General features: G+C 40.0%; 1 protein-coding gene across 2 annotated transcripts in view; it reads left to right on the top strand.

The window, feature by feature from the left end:
• LOC120781460 (protein gustavus) overlaps nucleotides 1-13,101 on the top strand; it is a 53,249-nt gene that overhangs the window by 22,536 nt on the left and 17,612 nt on the right. The window contains exon 2 of one of the 2 annotated variants that reach the window (XM_040113677.1): nucleotides 11,412-11,453. The exons of the other annotated variant lie outside the window; for it this stretch is intronic. Coding sequence (XP_039969611.1) covers nucleotides 11,412-11,453 — 42 coding nt within the window. The remainder of the gene's footprint in view (nucleotides 1-11,411; nucleotides 11,454-13,101) is intronic. 2 annotated transcript variants of the gene reach the window in all.

The following is a 13,101-nucleotide window of genomic DNA, read 5'->3' as shown; positions in this document are numbered from 1 at the left end:
CGCAATTTCTTTTTTTATAACCGACAAGTGACAAGTGACGTTTTTTTTTTTTTTTTTTTTTTTTTTGTTTCGGAGGGGGAATCTTCAAAGATATCGTCATTTTTCCGGACGATATGCACGATTCGTATTGGCCGCACGCCCAAGCTGGACTTGCGACGCAGTACGCCTACGTACTAAACCCTAAACTCCGTCGTCTTTGCTTGTATTTGGCCCACGGGACCGCCGTTAGGCATTACATCGTGGGACCAAGCTTAGCCATTCGGCTCTTCATTCACACAATTTCGGTCTGATTCCGATTTATCCTTCTGTTTTCGCTGCGTTGCCACTCTTTCTTTCTTAACTCTTGCATAGCAATAGCTGCCCACGCTCTCATTCTGTCCCAGACCACCTTCGATTCGATCATGTAAGGCACACTATGTTCTCCGGAGTCACGCGATCGTTTATCAAATTCTCTATTTCTAGTCTTTCTTTTCATATTTTGGGCAGGAAAAGAAGATATGTAATGCATTTTTCATTGCTGTTGCTGCAGTAGGAGCAGTTTGTTCCGTCGTCATGTCCGTATTTGTATAGATATTCTCTATAGCATCCATGACCTGTTAAAAACTGCGTAAGGTAAAAATCAGTTTCCCCGTGTTTCCGTTCTATCCATGGTTGTATGCTTCTAATAAGCCTGTGCGTCCATCTCCCCGTAGTTGCTTCGTCCCATCGTTTCTGCCATTCAGTTAGGCTCCGTTGTCTTTCCTGCTTCCTCTCTTCATTTGTTAAGCGAGCGCCTTTGCTTTTCGTTTTGTCGAATACTCGCTTCATTTCCATGGCCATTATGTCTGGTGGCATGAGGCCTGATATAACTCCAGCCGCCTGATGTGATACAGTGCGGAAGGCACATGCAACTCTGATTGCATTCAGTCGTACTATTGATTTCGCCTTTTCTGCGTATGTTTTCTGCTGCAGCGCTATCCCCCAAATGGGTGCAGCATACATAAGTATAGACTGACTCACTTTGGCCAAGAGGGCTCGTCTATTCTGACTAGGTCCACCAATGTTGGCCATTGCCCTTGTTAGCGCCGCCGTCACCCTAGATGCTTTTTCACAAGCTTTGTCTATATGCGTCTTGTAACTTAACCTCGAGTCTATCATCACTCCTAGATATCTCAGAGATTGCTGTGTGGTAATGGTATATCCGTCAATATTGAGTGTAGCGACCTCTAATTTCTTCCTGCTTGTGATTAGTACTGCTTCCGTCTTTTGGCCAGCTAGTTGGAGCTTTGTTACCCTAAGCCATTCTTTGATTTTTTCCGCTGTATGATTGCACAAACGCTCTATTTCGTGAATTTCTTTTGCTACCACAGTCACCGCGATGTCATCCGCGTATCCAATTATTTGCACCTGCTTGGGTAATGGGAGGCGCAGCACTCCATCATATAAGATATTCCACAGGAGTGGGCCTAGGACTGAGCCTTGTGGAACTCCGCCCGTCACCATATAGCGTTGTGGTCCTTCGTCTGTCTCGTATAGCAGGACCCTGTCCGACAGGTGTTGGAGACGATATTCAGCAAATAGGGTGGTGTTTTCTTCAATTGGAGAGCTCTTATTATATGCGTAGTAGAGCTGAATTAAAGGCATTCTTAACATCGAAAGTGACTACCGCGCAGTACTCTTTTGGAGCCATACATCCATCGAGTTCCTTCTATAGCTTTACTTGCGACGTCAGTAAGCTTTTGATTGCGTCTCATTGCTGACCTGTGTCCAAATCCATATTGGTTATCGGCCAGTCCGGGTTGCTCTTTTTCGAGATGTTGCTCCAGGCGTACGCTTATTATTCGTTCTAGTATTTTCCCCACCGTGTCCAACATGCACAGTGGTCGGTACGAGTTTGGTTCTCCAGGCGGTTTGTTTGGTTTTGGAATTAGAACCAGACGTTTGCATTTTCAAATTTTTGGGAATAAGCCCTCTCGTAGGCACTTTTCGAACAGTCTTGTGAACGGGTCAGTGTTGTGTTTGATGGCTATCTTTAGGGCCCTGTTGGGTATGCCGTCCAGCCCTGATGCCTTGTTATTGGCGAACCTTTCTGCTGCCTCTACAACCTCTTTGTTAGTGACTGGTGTAGGTATTGTTCCGGTTTCTTCTGATCGATATTCTTCTGACGGTTGCGCGGGAAAGAGGGTTTCTACTACAGTCTTTAGTAGTTTGGAACAGGTTGGGGCTTGGCCTTTGTGTCCTCGAACTTTTTGTCATCACTATCCTGTAGGCATCACCCCATGGATTTTCGTCGAGTTTATTGCACAGCTCTTTGAAGCAGCAGGCCTTTCTCCTTTTAATAGTTTTTTGAGGTCGTTTCGCTTCCTCTTAAAACATTCCTGTAGCACTGCGTAATTCGTCGATTGTCGCCCTCTTTGGCACAGGCGCCTTGCTTTGTGACATTCGCTTCGTAGGACTTCAATTTCGTCATTCCACCAGTATGCAGGTTTCCTGTGCGTGCCTTGCCTTTTTCTGCACATAGCGGCGTCACATGCCTTGCTGATGTGTCGTATTAAGTGTTCCGCCTGTTGTTCCGTTTCTGCAGCAGCGTTGTTCGGGTAGCTATCCAATATCAACTTGAATACCTCTTCATCAAGGGTGTCGACTTTCCAGCCTCTGGTTTGGGCTTTTCTTGATGGACAGTATCCTTGTAACGGCGTGGGTTGTCTATTTCTATCAAGAGGGCAAGGTGGTCACTGTGCGTGTATAGGTCGCTTTACCTGCCAGGTAATCTTCCGCACCAGGGAGCTACTGGCAAAAGTTATGTCAATTACGGAACCGCGTCCGTTCTTTTCGAAGGTGTTCTTGTTACCAGTATTTAACAGCACAATGTCAAGCGTTGAGAACGCCTTTAGGAGCGCGTCCCCTCTCCTATTTGTGTGGGTGCTGCCCCATTCTATTGCCCACGCATTGAAGTCTCCTGCTACAATGTTCATTGTTGTATTGGCAATGTCTCGTACCAGATTATCTAGAACTCTTTCGTATTCGACTTGTTGAACGCTCGGTGGGATGTAGCAGCTGTAAAAGTTTATGCCACAAATTTTTGCACGTGTATAGTAGGCTTGTCCTGATAATGGCTTGCTTTGGAATGGCTTGTTCCCGCAGGCCCATACAGCAGCTTTTTTTGTTTGATCAGAGCTCCAGTTTTCAGTACCCAGATTTTTGTACTGCTCGCTTATTATTGCTATGTCCACTTTTTGCTCAAACACCGACAAGTGACGTGGAGCGCCGAGTTTGCTAACAGTGCCCAACAGTGGTCAGACACGGTGTTATATACCAGGGTTCTCATTTACTACTCCGTAGCAGCAAAATTTCTAAAATTATTGCTATGCTATCGCTACCGCTCTCACTTTGTCGGGAGCCGCAGCATAGCCGTAGCATAACAATGTAAAGTGTAGAGCACATACTCTGCTCCGAGTTTTGTTAGGTAAAAAACTATAGCTGGAGCGGGAGCAAAAAATTAAATTCTGCGCTATGCTCTGGCGTAGCGGTAGCAAAAAATTGGGAGCGGTAGCACAGCGGAGCAAATGAAAATTTTCATGTGCTACAGCTCCCCGAATGTGTTTGTTGTTTTTTTTTCCTTTTTGCTATTTTCTGGCATAATATTTGAATTAATTGAATAATTCAAACAAAACAATGTTATGCAAATCATTTTGGCACTTGTTGCGTCAAGTGCCTTTATAAATCTAAAATCAAATATTTTAAGAAATATATTAATAAAGTGAATTAGATAATAATTGAATAAATTATAAATTTTTTTTTATTATGTAAAATATTTACCAATTTTATATTACCAAAAACATCATCTATTCCAAATGTATTACAATACTCAATTACTATGAATTTTCGAAATTAATTTTAACTATATATACTTTTCCCCTTTTTATATACATTAGGGTGTTTTTTTTTTGAACTATTAATTTTTTTCAGTCCCGTCACAAAAATTCCTTGGAAATACCCCAAAAAAAAATTCTCTGAAAATTTTAGCCCTAAATATTAACATTAAGAACTGGACCGAGGCATGTAAAAATTTTCCATAGAAAATACACTACAATCCTGATTTTTATCTTTAAATTCCTACAGATCAGAGGTATTTTATGGCATTTTTATATGTGCGGAAGAAATTGCGGGAATATAGCGCGGGAATTCCCGCAATTGTTTTAATGAAGGAAACATAAATGACTGGAATTCCCGCAATTTACGCGAATGTGTTAATCCATTGCACTGTGTATTTGCAGTTCTATTCTACCATTCCCAATATTTAGTAATTTTATAATTTTTTAGGAAGAATCAGTTTGAAATTGTTCGCATATACATACTTCAATGTATATTGCAAAGAATCGAAAAGATTTCTGTATATCTAAAATTATAATAAACCTTTTTATCAACACTCCAATTATTCCGCTTTATCTTTACGTTAGATATCGCGTTTGGTTTGTTATGAATGCATTTGCGTCCTTGACCAATAATCTAGCAAAGTATCCGCAGTGCCTTGACGATGAAAATTCCAATGCCATTTTTTGTTGTGATATTAAATATATCGGACGGGCTCGTCTCTAAAAACTACCTGGTTAAGAAGCAAAATCAGTATAACCCATATACTAAGCATGTTTGGAAATGAAAATTTTTACTTATTTCTTTCTATTTTTGAATAACTAAAATTTTCAAATGATTATTACATAAATTTTGAACAAATGCTTATGATTTGAAATATAATTTTTGTATTTATGAGCTGTATTGAATTTTAGCATAAAGAGATAAAATGTATCCTATGTCCTTACCCTGCTTCTCACGTTCTTGATTTATAAACGACTTTCTTTTATACATATATCAACTTGTACCATATAATAGCAAAAAAGAAAAAAAAACAAACACATTCGGGAGCTGTAGCACATGAAAATTTTCATTTGCTCCGCTGTGCTACCGCTCCCAATTTTTTGCTACCGCTACGCCAGAGCATAGCGCAGAATTTAATTTTTTGCTCCCGCTCCAGCTATAGTTTTTTACCTAACAAAACTCGGAGCAGAGTATGTGCTCTACACTTTACATTGTTATGCTACGGCTATGCTGCGGCTCCCGACAAAGTGAGAGCGGTAGCAAGAGTAAAATGAAATGCTACGAGAGTAGCGTAGTTTTTCAAACGCTGTTATATACATATGCAATAATATAATATTACGATATAATAATACAACATCAAATAAAGAAAATAAATATTTTATAACGAGTGTGAAAACCAGGGCGTTATTTTCCATCACATAGGTATACTACAATATAACAAGTAAATATACTAGTGGCAAACGTTAACAAATGGTCCTTCGAGCCTTTCCGAAAGGCACCTAAGAAAAAAAAAATTAAAGCGAACAAATTAAAGAACAAAGTTACAGTGAAAAATGAAACAAACCACAGAATCGCACGGAAAATAGAAAGTGGCGTGAAAAGATACATAAAAGAAATTGAAATAAACAACATTGAAATAAGAAACAGTGAAAGAACAAAAAAAAAAAAAACAACTACAAAAATCAAAACCGGGCGCGAAATAAACTAAAAACCAAAGCAACAAAAACAAAACCTATTAAAATCAAATACGGGCGCGGTATAATTATGTACAAAGTTTAAGAAACATACAAACAGTAATAACATATACACAAAACACAACTACTACACATAGTCACGGGAGACTACACCAACAAACAACGAGAGAAATACAGCATATCAACAAGGACAGCTCTGGACGTACATAAGAGGAAAAGGAACTGAAAAAAAGGGTATAAGTGCAATGACCCCAAAACCCTTGGCGGAAAATAAAGTAAGTAAGCCAGTAAGATCTTTGACTGGTAATCGTCGATTCTCAAGCACCAATCCTATTATTTTATTGGCCGTTCTGGACGTGGTTCATCGCCAAGTCATTCTCAACCCTCTTTAAATAATATGTATCAATCAAAAACACTTGCGACAAACAATTATCACGAACTTCTATGTTGAATAATTTTACCTCAGGACGACAAGCATATATTACAAAATACAAAATAAACAATTAGGTATGTATATACAAAACACAAATGATTATTTTGATGTGACATAACAACAACGCGCCAGTCGTTTATTCTTTTCGCTACGTGGCGCCAATTTTATATTCCAAGCGAAGCCAGGTCCTTCTCCACTTGGTCCTTCCAACGGAGTGGAGGTCTTCCTCTTCCTCTGCTTCCCCCGGCGGGTACTGCGTCGAACACTTTCAGAGCTAGAGTGTTTTCGTGCCCAACGCGCAAAGGACCATAAATCTTTCGCAGAACCTTTCTTTTGAAAACTCGCAACGTCGACTCATCAGTTGTTGTCATCGTCCAAGCCTCTGCACCACATAGCAGGACGGGAATTATGAGTCACTTATAGAGTTTGGTTTTTGTTCGTCGAGAGAGGACTTTACTTCTCAATTAAGTTGTCTTGCGTTGGATTTCCAGGCTGACATTGTTAGTGGTACATATACTGGTTCCAAGATAGACGAAATTATCTACGACTTCAAAGTTATGACTGTCAACAGTGACGTGAGAGCTAAGTCGCGAGTGCGACGGCTGTTTGTTTGATGACAGGAGATATTTCGTCTTGCCCTCGTTCACTGCCAGACCCATTTGCTTTGCTTCCTTGTCCAGTTTGGAGAAAGCAGAACTAACGGCGCGGTTGTTAAGGCCAATGATATCAATATCATCGGCATACGCCAGCAGCTGTACACTCTTATAAAAGATTGTACCTTCTCGATTAAGTTCTGCAGCTCGAATAATTTTCTCTAGCAGCAGATTAAAGAAGTCGCACGATAGGTGTCTGTCTGTCTGAAACCTCGTTTGGTATCGAACGGCTCGGAGGTCCTTCCCGATCCTGACGAAGCTTTTGGTTTTGCTCAAAGTCAGTTTACACAGCCGTATTAGTGTAGCGGGGATACCAAATTCAGACATCGCGGCATAAAGGCAGCTCCTTTTCGTGCTGTCGAAAGCAGCTTTGAAATCGATGAAGAGGTAGTGTGTGTCGATTCTCCTTTCAGGGGTCTTTTCTAAAATTTGGCGTATGGTGAATATCTGGTAGGTTGTTTATTTGCCAAGTCTAAAGCCACACTTAAAAGGTCCAATCAGTTTGTTGACGGTGGGCTTTAATCTTTCACACAATGCGCTAGTTAATTTTTACATTAAATAAAAATGAGTCAAAAGAATATATTTTGAGCTGCACCGAAATGTATACTCTTTACTTATATTTTTAAGACTAACTTATTACATGTTTCTTACTTCTATTTATACTAACTAGTATGTATATTTACTTATTACTAGTTGATAGTTGGTTAAGATACAGATTTTATTATTTGTTTAGGTTTGTTTACACATATGTAAGTATATTGTTTGCTTAGATACATTTGCTTTGTTTTAAGATAAGGTTGTTGTGGTATTCAAACTCAATGTTGTTTTGATACTTGTTTGTTTAGGATTGTTTGTTGTAGTGATAGTACATTTCAATTGTTCCACCTCAAGGTTGTTTCTGCATTCTGTTTACTGAAACAAAAGGTTGTTTTGATGTTTGTTACTGCTATAAGGAATACATTCCTTAACTCTTCCCTCTGTTAAAATGAAATGTCCTCATTTCAAAACATCTAGGCTTGAAGTCGGCTTATAATACAGTACACAGTACAACAGCTAATCTGGGGGGTGAGAAATTCCAAGTCAGGGTGATGGTACTAGGTCAGTATAGTAAAACCCTCAAAGGATTTGGCGTTCGTATGTGTCAGTTTTTTTTATGACCTTTTAAATTTTTTCCTTTTGATGTTTTTTCGCTTAGTTGTAACATTGTGGCGAAACAAAAATAAAAAAAACTACGGTTTTGCCAAAATGTTACAACTAAGCGAAGAAAACATCAAGATAAGGAAAAAATTTAAAACGTCATAAAAAAAAACTGACACATACGATCGCCAAACCCTTTGAGGGTTTTACTTTACTGACCTAGTACCATCACCCTGACTTGGAATTTCTCACCCCCCAGACAATAATTTTTTGTGTTTATAATTTATACCTTTTTTTATTGTATAGTAAATAATTATTTTTGCATGTTTCTTATGATGCTTTCTTTTCTCTTATAGTTTAGTTTTTAATTAGCGTCAATTTTCTAAAATTCAACAACCATTTTCCTTTTTGGGTTGCCTTGTTTTCGGTGCCTTTTTTTGGGTAATTGGTGTTGCTTGTTGAAATTTTCACATTTGTTTCACATTGTTTATGCAGTTATTTGTGCTTGGAGTTGGGCCATCTTTGCTTCTTCCCAAATGATAATTAACTGTCCAATTTTTCAGAATTCAACGTTGTCCGCTTTTTCAGAGTCTATTGCGAATCTTGGTGAAAGTATTATCCATTATTTCAGGACCTACACTTTTTTACCTTGTTCCACTTTTTCAGGAATTGTCGCTGTCCGCTCTTCCAGGGTCTGTTGTGAATCTTGCTGAATTCGCCGCTGTCCGTTTTTTCGGGATCTGCTTTTGATTCATTCTGGAAGTATTGTCCGCTGTTACAGGACTTATACTTATATCCATTGCCATTTGTTTCTGCTCTTTTTTCAGGCATTTAGTGCTGGAAGTCCTACTTCCTGTGGATTTTTTTGATTTATTCCTTTCGGAATAAAAGCTGGCTTTTTGGATAACAAATAAATTTGTCATCCCGGTTGAGCCCCCAGTTAATTTTTACATTAAGTAAAAATGAGTCAAAAGAATATATTTTGAGCAGCACCGAAATGTGTACTCTTTATTTATACTCTTAAGTATTCAAACTCAATGTTGTTTTGATACTTGTTTGTTTAGGATTGTTTGTTGTAGTGATAGTGCATTTTAATTGTTCCACCTCAAGGTTGTTTCTGCATTCTGTTTTCTGAAACAAAAGGTTGTTTTGATGTTTGTTACTACTATAAGGAATACATTCCTTAACTCGCTCGATATAACCTTATAAGCGATGTTGAGGAGCCTTATCCCACGGTAGTTGGCGCAGATTGTGGGGTCTCCCTTTTTGTGGATTGGGCAAAGCACACATACATAAATTCCAATCGTTTGGCATGCTTTCGTCCGACCATATTTTACAAAAACGCTGAAACATGCTCCTTATCAGTTCTTCGCCGCCGTGTTTGAATAGCTCGGCAGGCAATCCATCGGCCCCCGCTGCTTTGTTGTTCTTCAGACGGGTAATTGCTATTCGAACTTTTTCATGGTCGGTTACTAAATCCACTCGGGGGGGTTCTGCAAGAGCATGCTCCGGTCTTAAAACCTTCTGTTAGTCGCCGCATTTTTTCGTAGAATTTTGCCACAGTTTCGGCCAGGTTGTCAAACTCTCCATTCTCATCGGCCTCTTTATTTTTGTGTCTGCAAATGCGTCTTGCTTCCCTCTTCAACTCTCGGTATCTATCCCATCCCGCACGTGTTGTGGTCAATCGTAAGGTTGCGAAGTAAGCAGTCTGTTTTCTCTCCGCTACGACACGGCACTCTTCGTTGTACCAGCTATTCTTTTGCATTTTCCGAAAATCAATGGTTTCGGTTGCAGCTGTACGTAAGGAGTTAGAAATGCCGTTCCTCAGTTCCGTTATACCGAGTTAACGAATGCTCTCAGAGAGCAGGAGTGCAAGCCGAGTATTAAATCGTTCGGCTGTCTGTTATGATTGCAGCTTCTCGACGTCGAACCTTCCTTGTGTTTGTTGACGTGCCTTTTTTGCTGCACAGAGGCGGGTGCGAATCTTAGCTGCAACAAGATGGTGGTCCGAGTCGATGTTAGGACCTCGGAGCGTACGCACGTCTAGAACACTGGAGAATTATCTTCCGTCTATCACAACATGATCGATCTGTTTGGTGGCTTTTCGATCCGGAGATTTGATGTATTTTCTTATGATGGAATCTAGTACTACAGATAACCATATTTCGGGCCCCGGCGAAGTCGATCAGCCTCAACCCATTTGGGGATGTTTCGTCGTGGAGGCTGAATTTACCGACCGTAGTGTCAAAGATACCTTCTTTGTCCACCCTAGCGTTAAAATCGCCAAACGCGATTTTGATATCGTGGCGGGGGCAGCTCTCATAGGTGCGCTCCAAGCGCTTATAGAAGACATTTTTGGTCACATCGTTCTTCTCTTCCGTCGGGGTGTGTTCGCAGATCAGCGATGTGTTGAAGAACTTCGCTTTGATGCGGATTGTGGATAGACGTTCATCCACCGGGGTGAATGACAGTACTCGGCGACGGAGTCTCTCTCTCACCGCCAATCCCACACCAAATTTGCGCTCCTTTATAGGGCTACTGTAGTAAATGCCACAAAGACCTACTCGTCTCAGTCCTTGTCCCGTCCATCGCATTTCTTAGACGGCGGTGATGTCAGCCTTTATTTTCACGCGGACATCAACCAGCTGGGCAGCGGCACCTTTCCAATTAAAGGACCGGACATTCCAGGTGCATGCCCTCAAACGTAGTCCTTAATTCGTTTGCCATGGTCGTCATCAAAAGGGGGGTCTCTGGCGTCACTTTAGCTCGCCTTCAAACGGATGTTTTTAGGCTACCCAGAGGATACTTGGTCAAAGAGCGGAAGTCGTGTGCTGCTTGTGTAAAAGAGTCGTAATCTGGCCACTCCCCAGAGAATGGCGACCAGAGAACTTTCCTCAATTTCGTGAACTACACATGACTCCATCTTCCGATAAGTGTTAATATTTATTTTATTAAGTCACTCTAAGCAAATTTGCTTATAATTTATGCCCTTACCAAGCTTTTCTGATTGCATTGACAGTTACAAAATCTTAACACATTTTTTACTTGCTCTTCTATGCTCAAAAAGGGAATTTCCCTTAATTTGTGGTATTTCCAATTGCTCTGATCAGTAAACTTACTTGTAGCTACAAATAGGGAATTCCTCTAAATTTGTAATATAAACATATTTCGCAAAAATTAAATAGAATTTAAACCCAAAAATTTTCAAATCGTGCTAAATGGAATAAAGTCGTGGACAAATTTAAAATATACAATGTAAAACAGGATTAAGTGCAGTTTAATATTACTTTTGAATACAAGCGTGACATTGCAGGTTCTAATTATTTTATATTTCTTTACCTAGGATATATCTTTTGGCTAAATATAAATGTACTTTAGATTATTATAAAAAATTAAATTTGGACTATTAAGGAGTATTCAAAAAAGTTTAAACAGAACTAAAAAGTGAGTTTATAAATTACTTTATATTTGTCTTAAGTGTCAGTAGTGTTAATATGTCGGCCTATTGGTTTAAAAATTTGAATATTTTGAGCTAAATCTGTAGTGGTCTAAAACGGGATTTTAAATACTCACTCACATAAGGAACAAAAATAATAGGTAGCTGAAAGTTAAATGTTTTGTTTGCTTGTATGCTTTCAGATTTGCCATTTTGCTCTTGGATATTTTTTACGCCATTTTAAGGTAGCTGCACATTTTTATTTCTTAATTGCATTACAAAGGGGGAAATCGTACGGTAACAAGAAGAGAACAATATATAATATCACTTATATCTGATAGCAGAACCTGAAAATTTTGGACACATGTTGTTTATAAAATTTGAAGTAATCAATAAAATATTCAATTTCGAATTTTTGACCATACGTTCTTTTCCATTTTTGGTGACGATATGTATGTATATAAGTATTATTTATTTATGTTTATTTAAATATTAAAGTTAGATTAAAAATCGTATATGCATTACAAACCATAGTAATCTAGAATTATACTTTTTTGTAATATTGTAATGATACTTACTGCATGTAAGTAGTGGTAACACTGTGAAGTTTGCACTGCTGATTTTAGGCCAGCTGATGCCTTGCATCGAAATAAAAATTGAGGTTTTGCAGCGCTACCTATAGTCTTTTGTGCACTCTCCTCTATCACATATGGTCCCAGAGGCCCAGCACACTGATAAATTCTAGGTACTTCTGGGCGCAATGGAGGTGATGTTATCCCTGATCCCTACCACGTAGATGGATCCAAGGGACTTAAGCCTGCTCTTACAAATTGCTGAGCAATCTAGAATCAGATGCTTTGTAGTTTTCGATTCCATGTCGCAAAACCGGCAGTTTGCACAGGAGGACATGCCCTTGTTGGACAGGTGTTTCTTGAGCCTCCAGTCCCATAGATCACGACGAGGAGACAGAATTTATCTCGGGGAGGTTGATTGTATTTTTGAACCTTGTTAAGTAGTAACCTCCCAATATCAGCTTGGCCTGTCGCATTCCTGTTGCTTGCTGCCTTTCTCTACTTCTCTCCTTTATGGTGTGGAACCCCACCGCAATGCACGGGTCTGGCCCCATCGGCCTAGAAGCGGCCGCAGAGCGGGTGAGTTCGTCGGCCATCTCGTTGCCGGCTACCCCTTTATGCCCCGGCACCCAAATCAGGTGTACACGGTTGTAAACTGATAGGCCATTCAGGCTTCCTATATACTCCTCCACTAATATCTGAGGTCGCTGAGTATAGCGATAAGCTGGCTACGATAGTCTCGTTGGAGATTAATTTCTGCACACCGACTTATAGTTATAATTTCATAGTCTTCTACGTGAAAGATGCTCGAGAAACATCCCATTGGTATAGACAGCTTGGTATGCGGTACCTCAATGCCTGCTCCGATGTGTTTTGGTGTTTTCAAGCTATCAGTATACCACTGGATGGTGCTGCCTCTCAATAGTAGGACGAGTGTGGAATCACACCACTCCGCCTTACTGCCGAGAGTAACTTTAAACTTTTACCCTCTTCGTAACGCCATTTTTTGGAAAAGGGTGAAAAGTGGTGTGCCATCCCCCAAGGCCTTCATTTTTTGAAACGAAATTATCCTTCCTTTACCATATCCCTTTGCTGCCATGAGCAGCATCGTATGCTTCGCTGCCTATTTGTACTCTAGATGGAGCGGTGTGTTCAAGTGCTGCGGCACGCAAGCTCGTCTTTGCAGCTTCGATAGTTGACGTTGCCTTCGATGCCCAAGCAACCTCTTCAAAAGTAAGAATATGCCTTACGATTAGGGTATACACCCACCTCATGATACTTGGCTTGCATATCCAAGATCTACTGGCTAGGCGTCTGCATA

This window comes from Bactrocera tryoni, unplaced genomic scaffold (genome assembly GCF_016617805.1).
Source record: "Bactrocera tryoni isolate S06 unplaced genomic scaffold, CSIRO_BtryS06_freeze2 scaffold_7, whole genome shotgun sequence".
NCBI classification, from domain to species: Eukaryota; Metazoa; Arthropoda; class Insecta; order Diptera; family Tephritidae; genus Bactrocera; species Bactrocera tryoni.
Note: the sequence above shows the minus strand (reverse complement) of the source record. Positions and strands in the feature narration are given on the sequence as shown.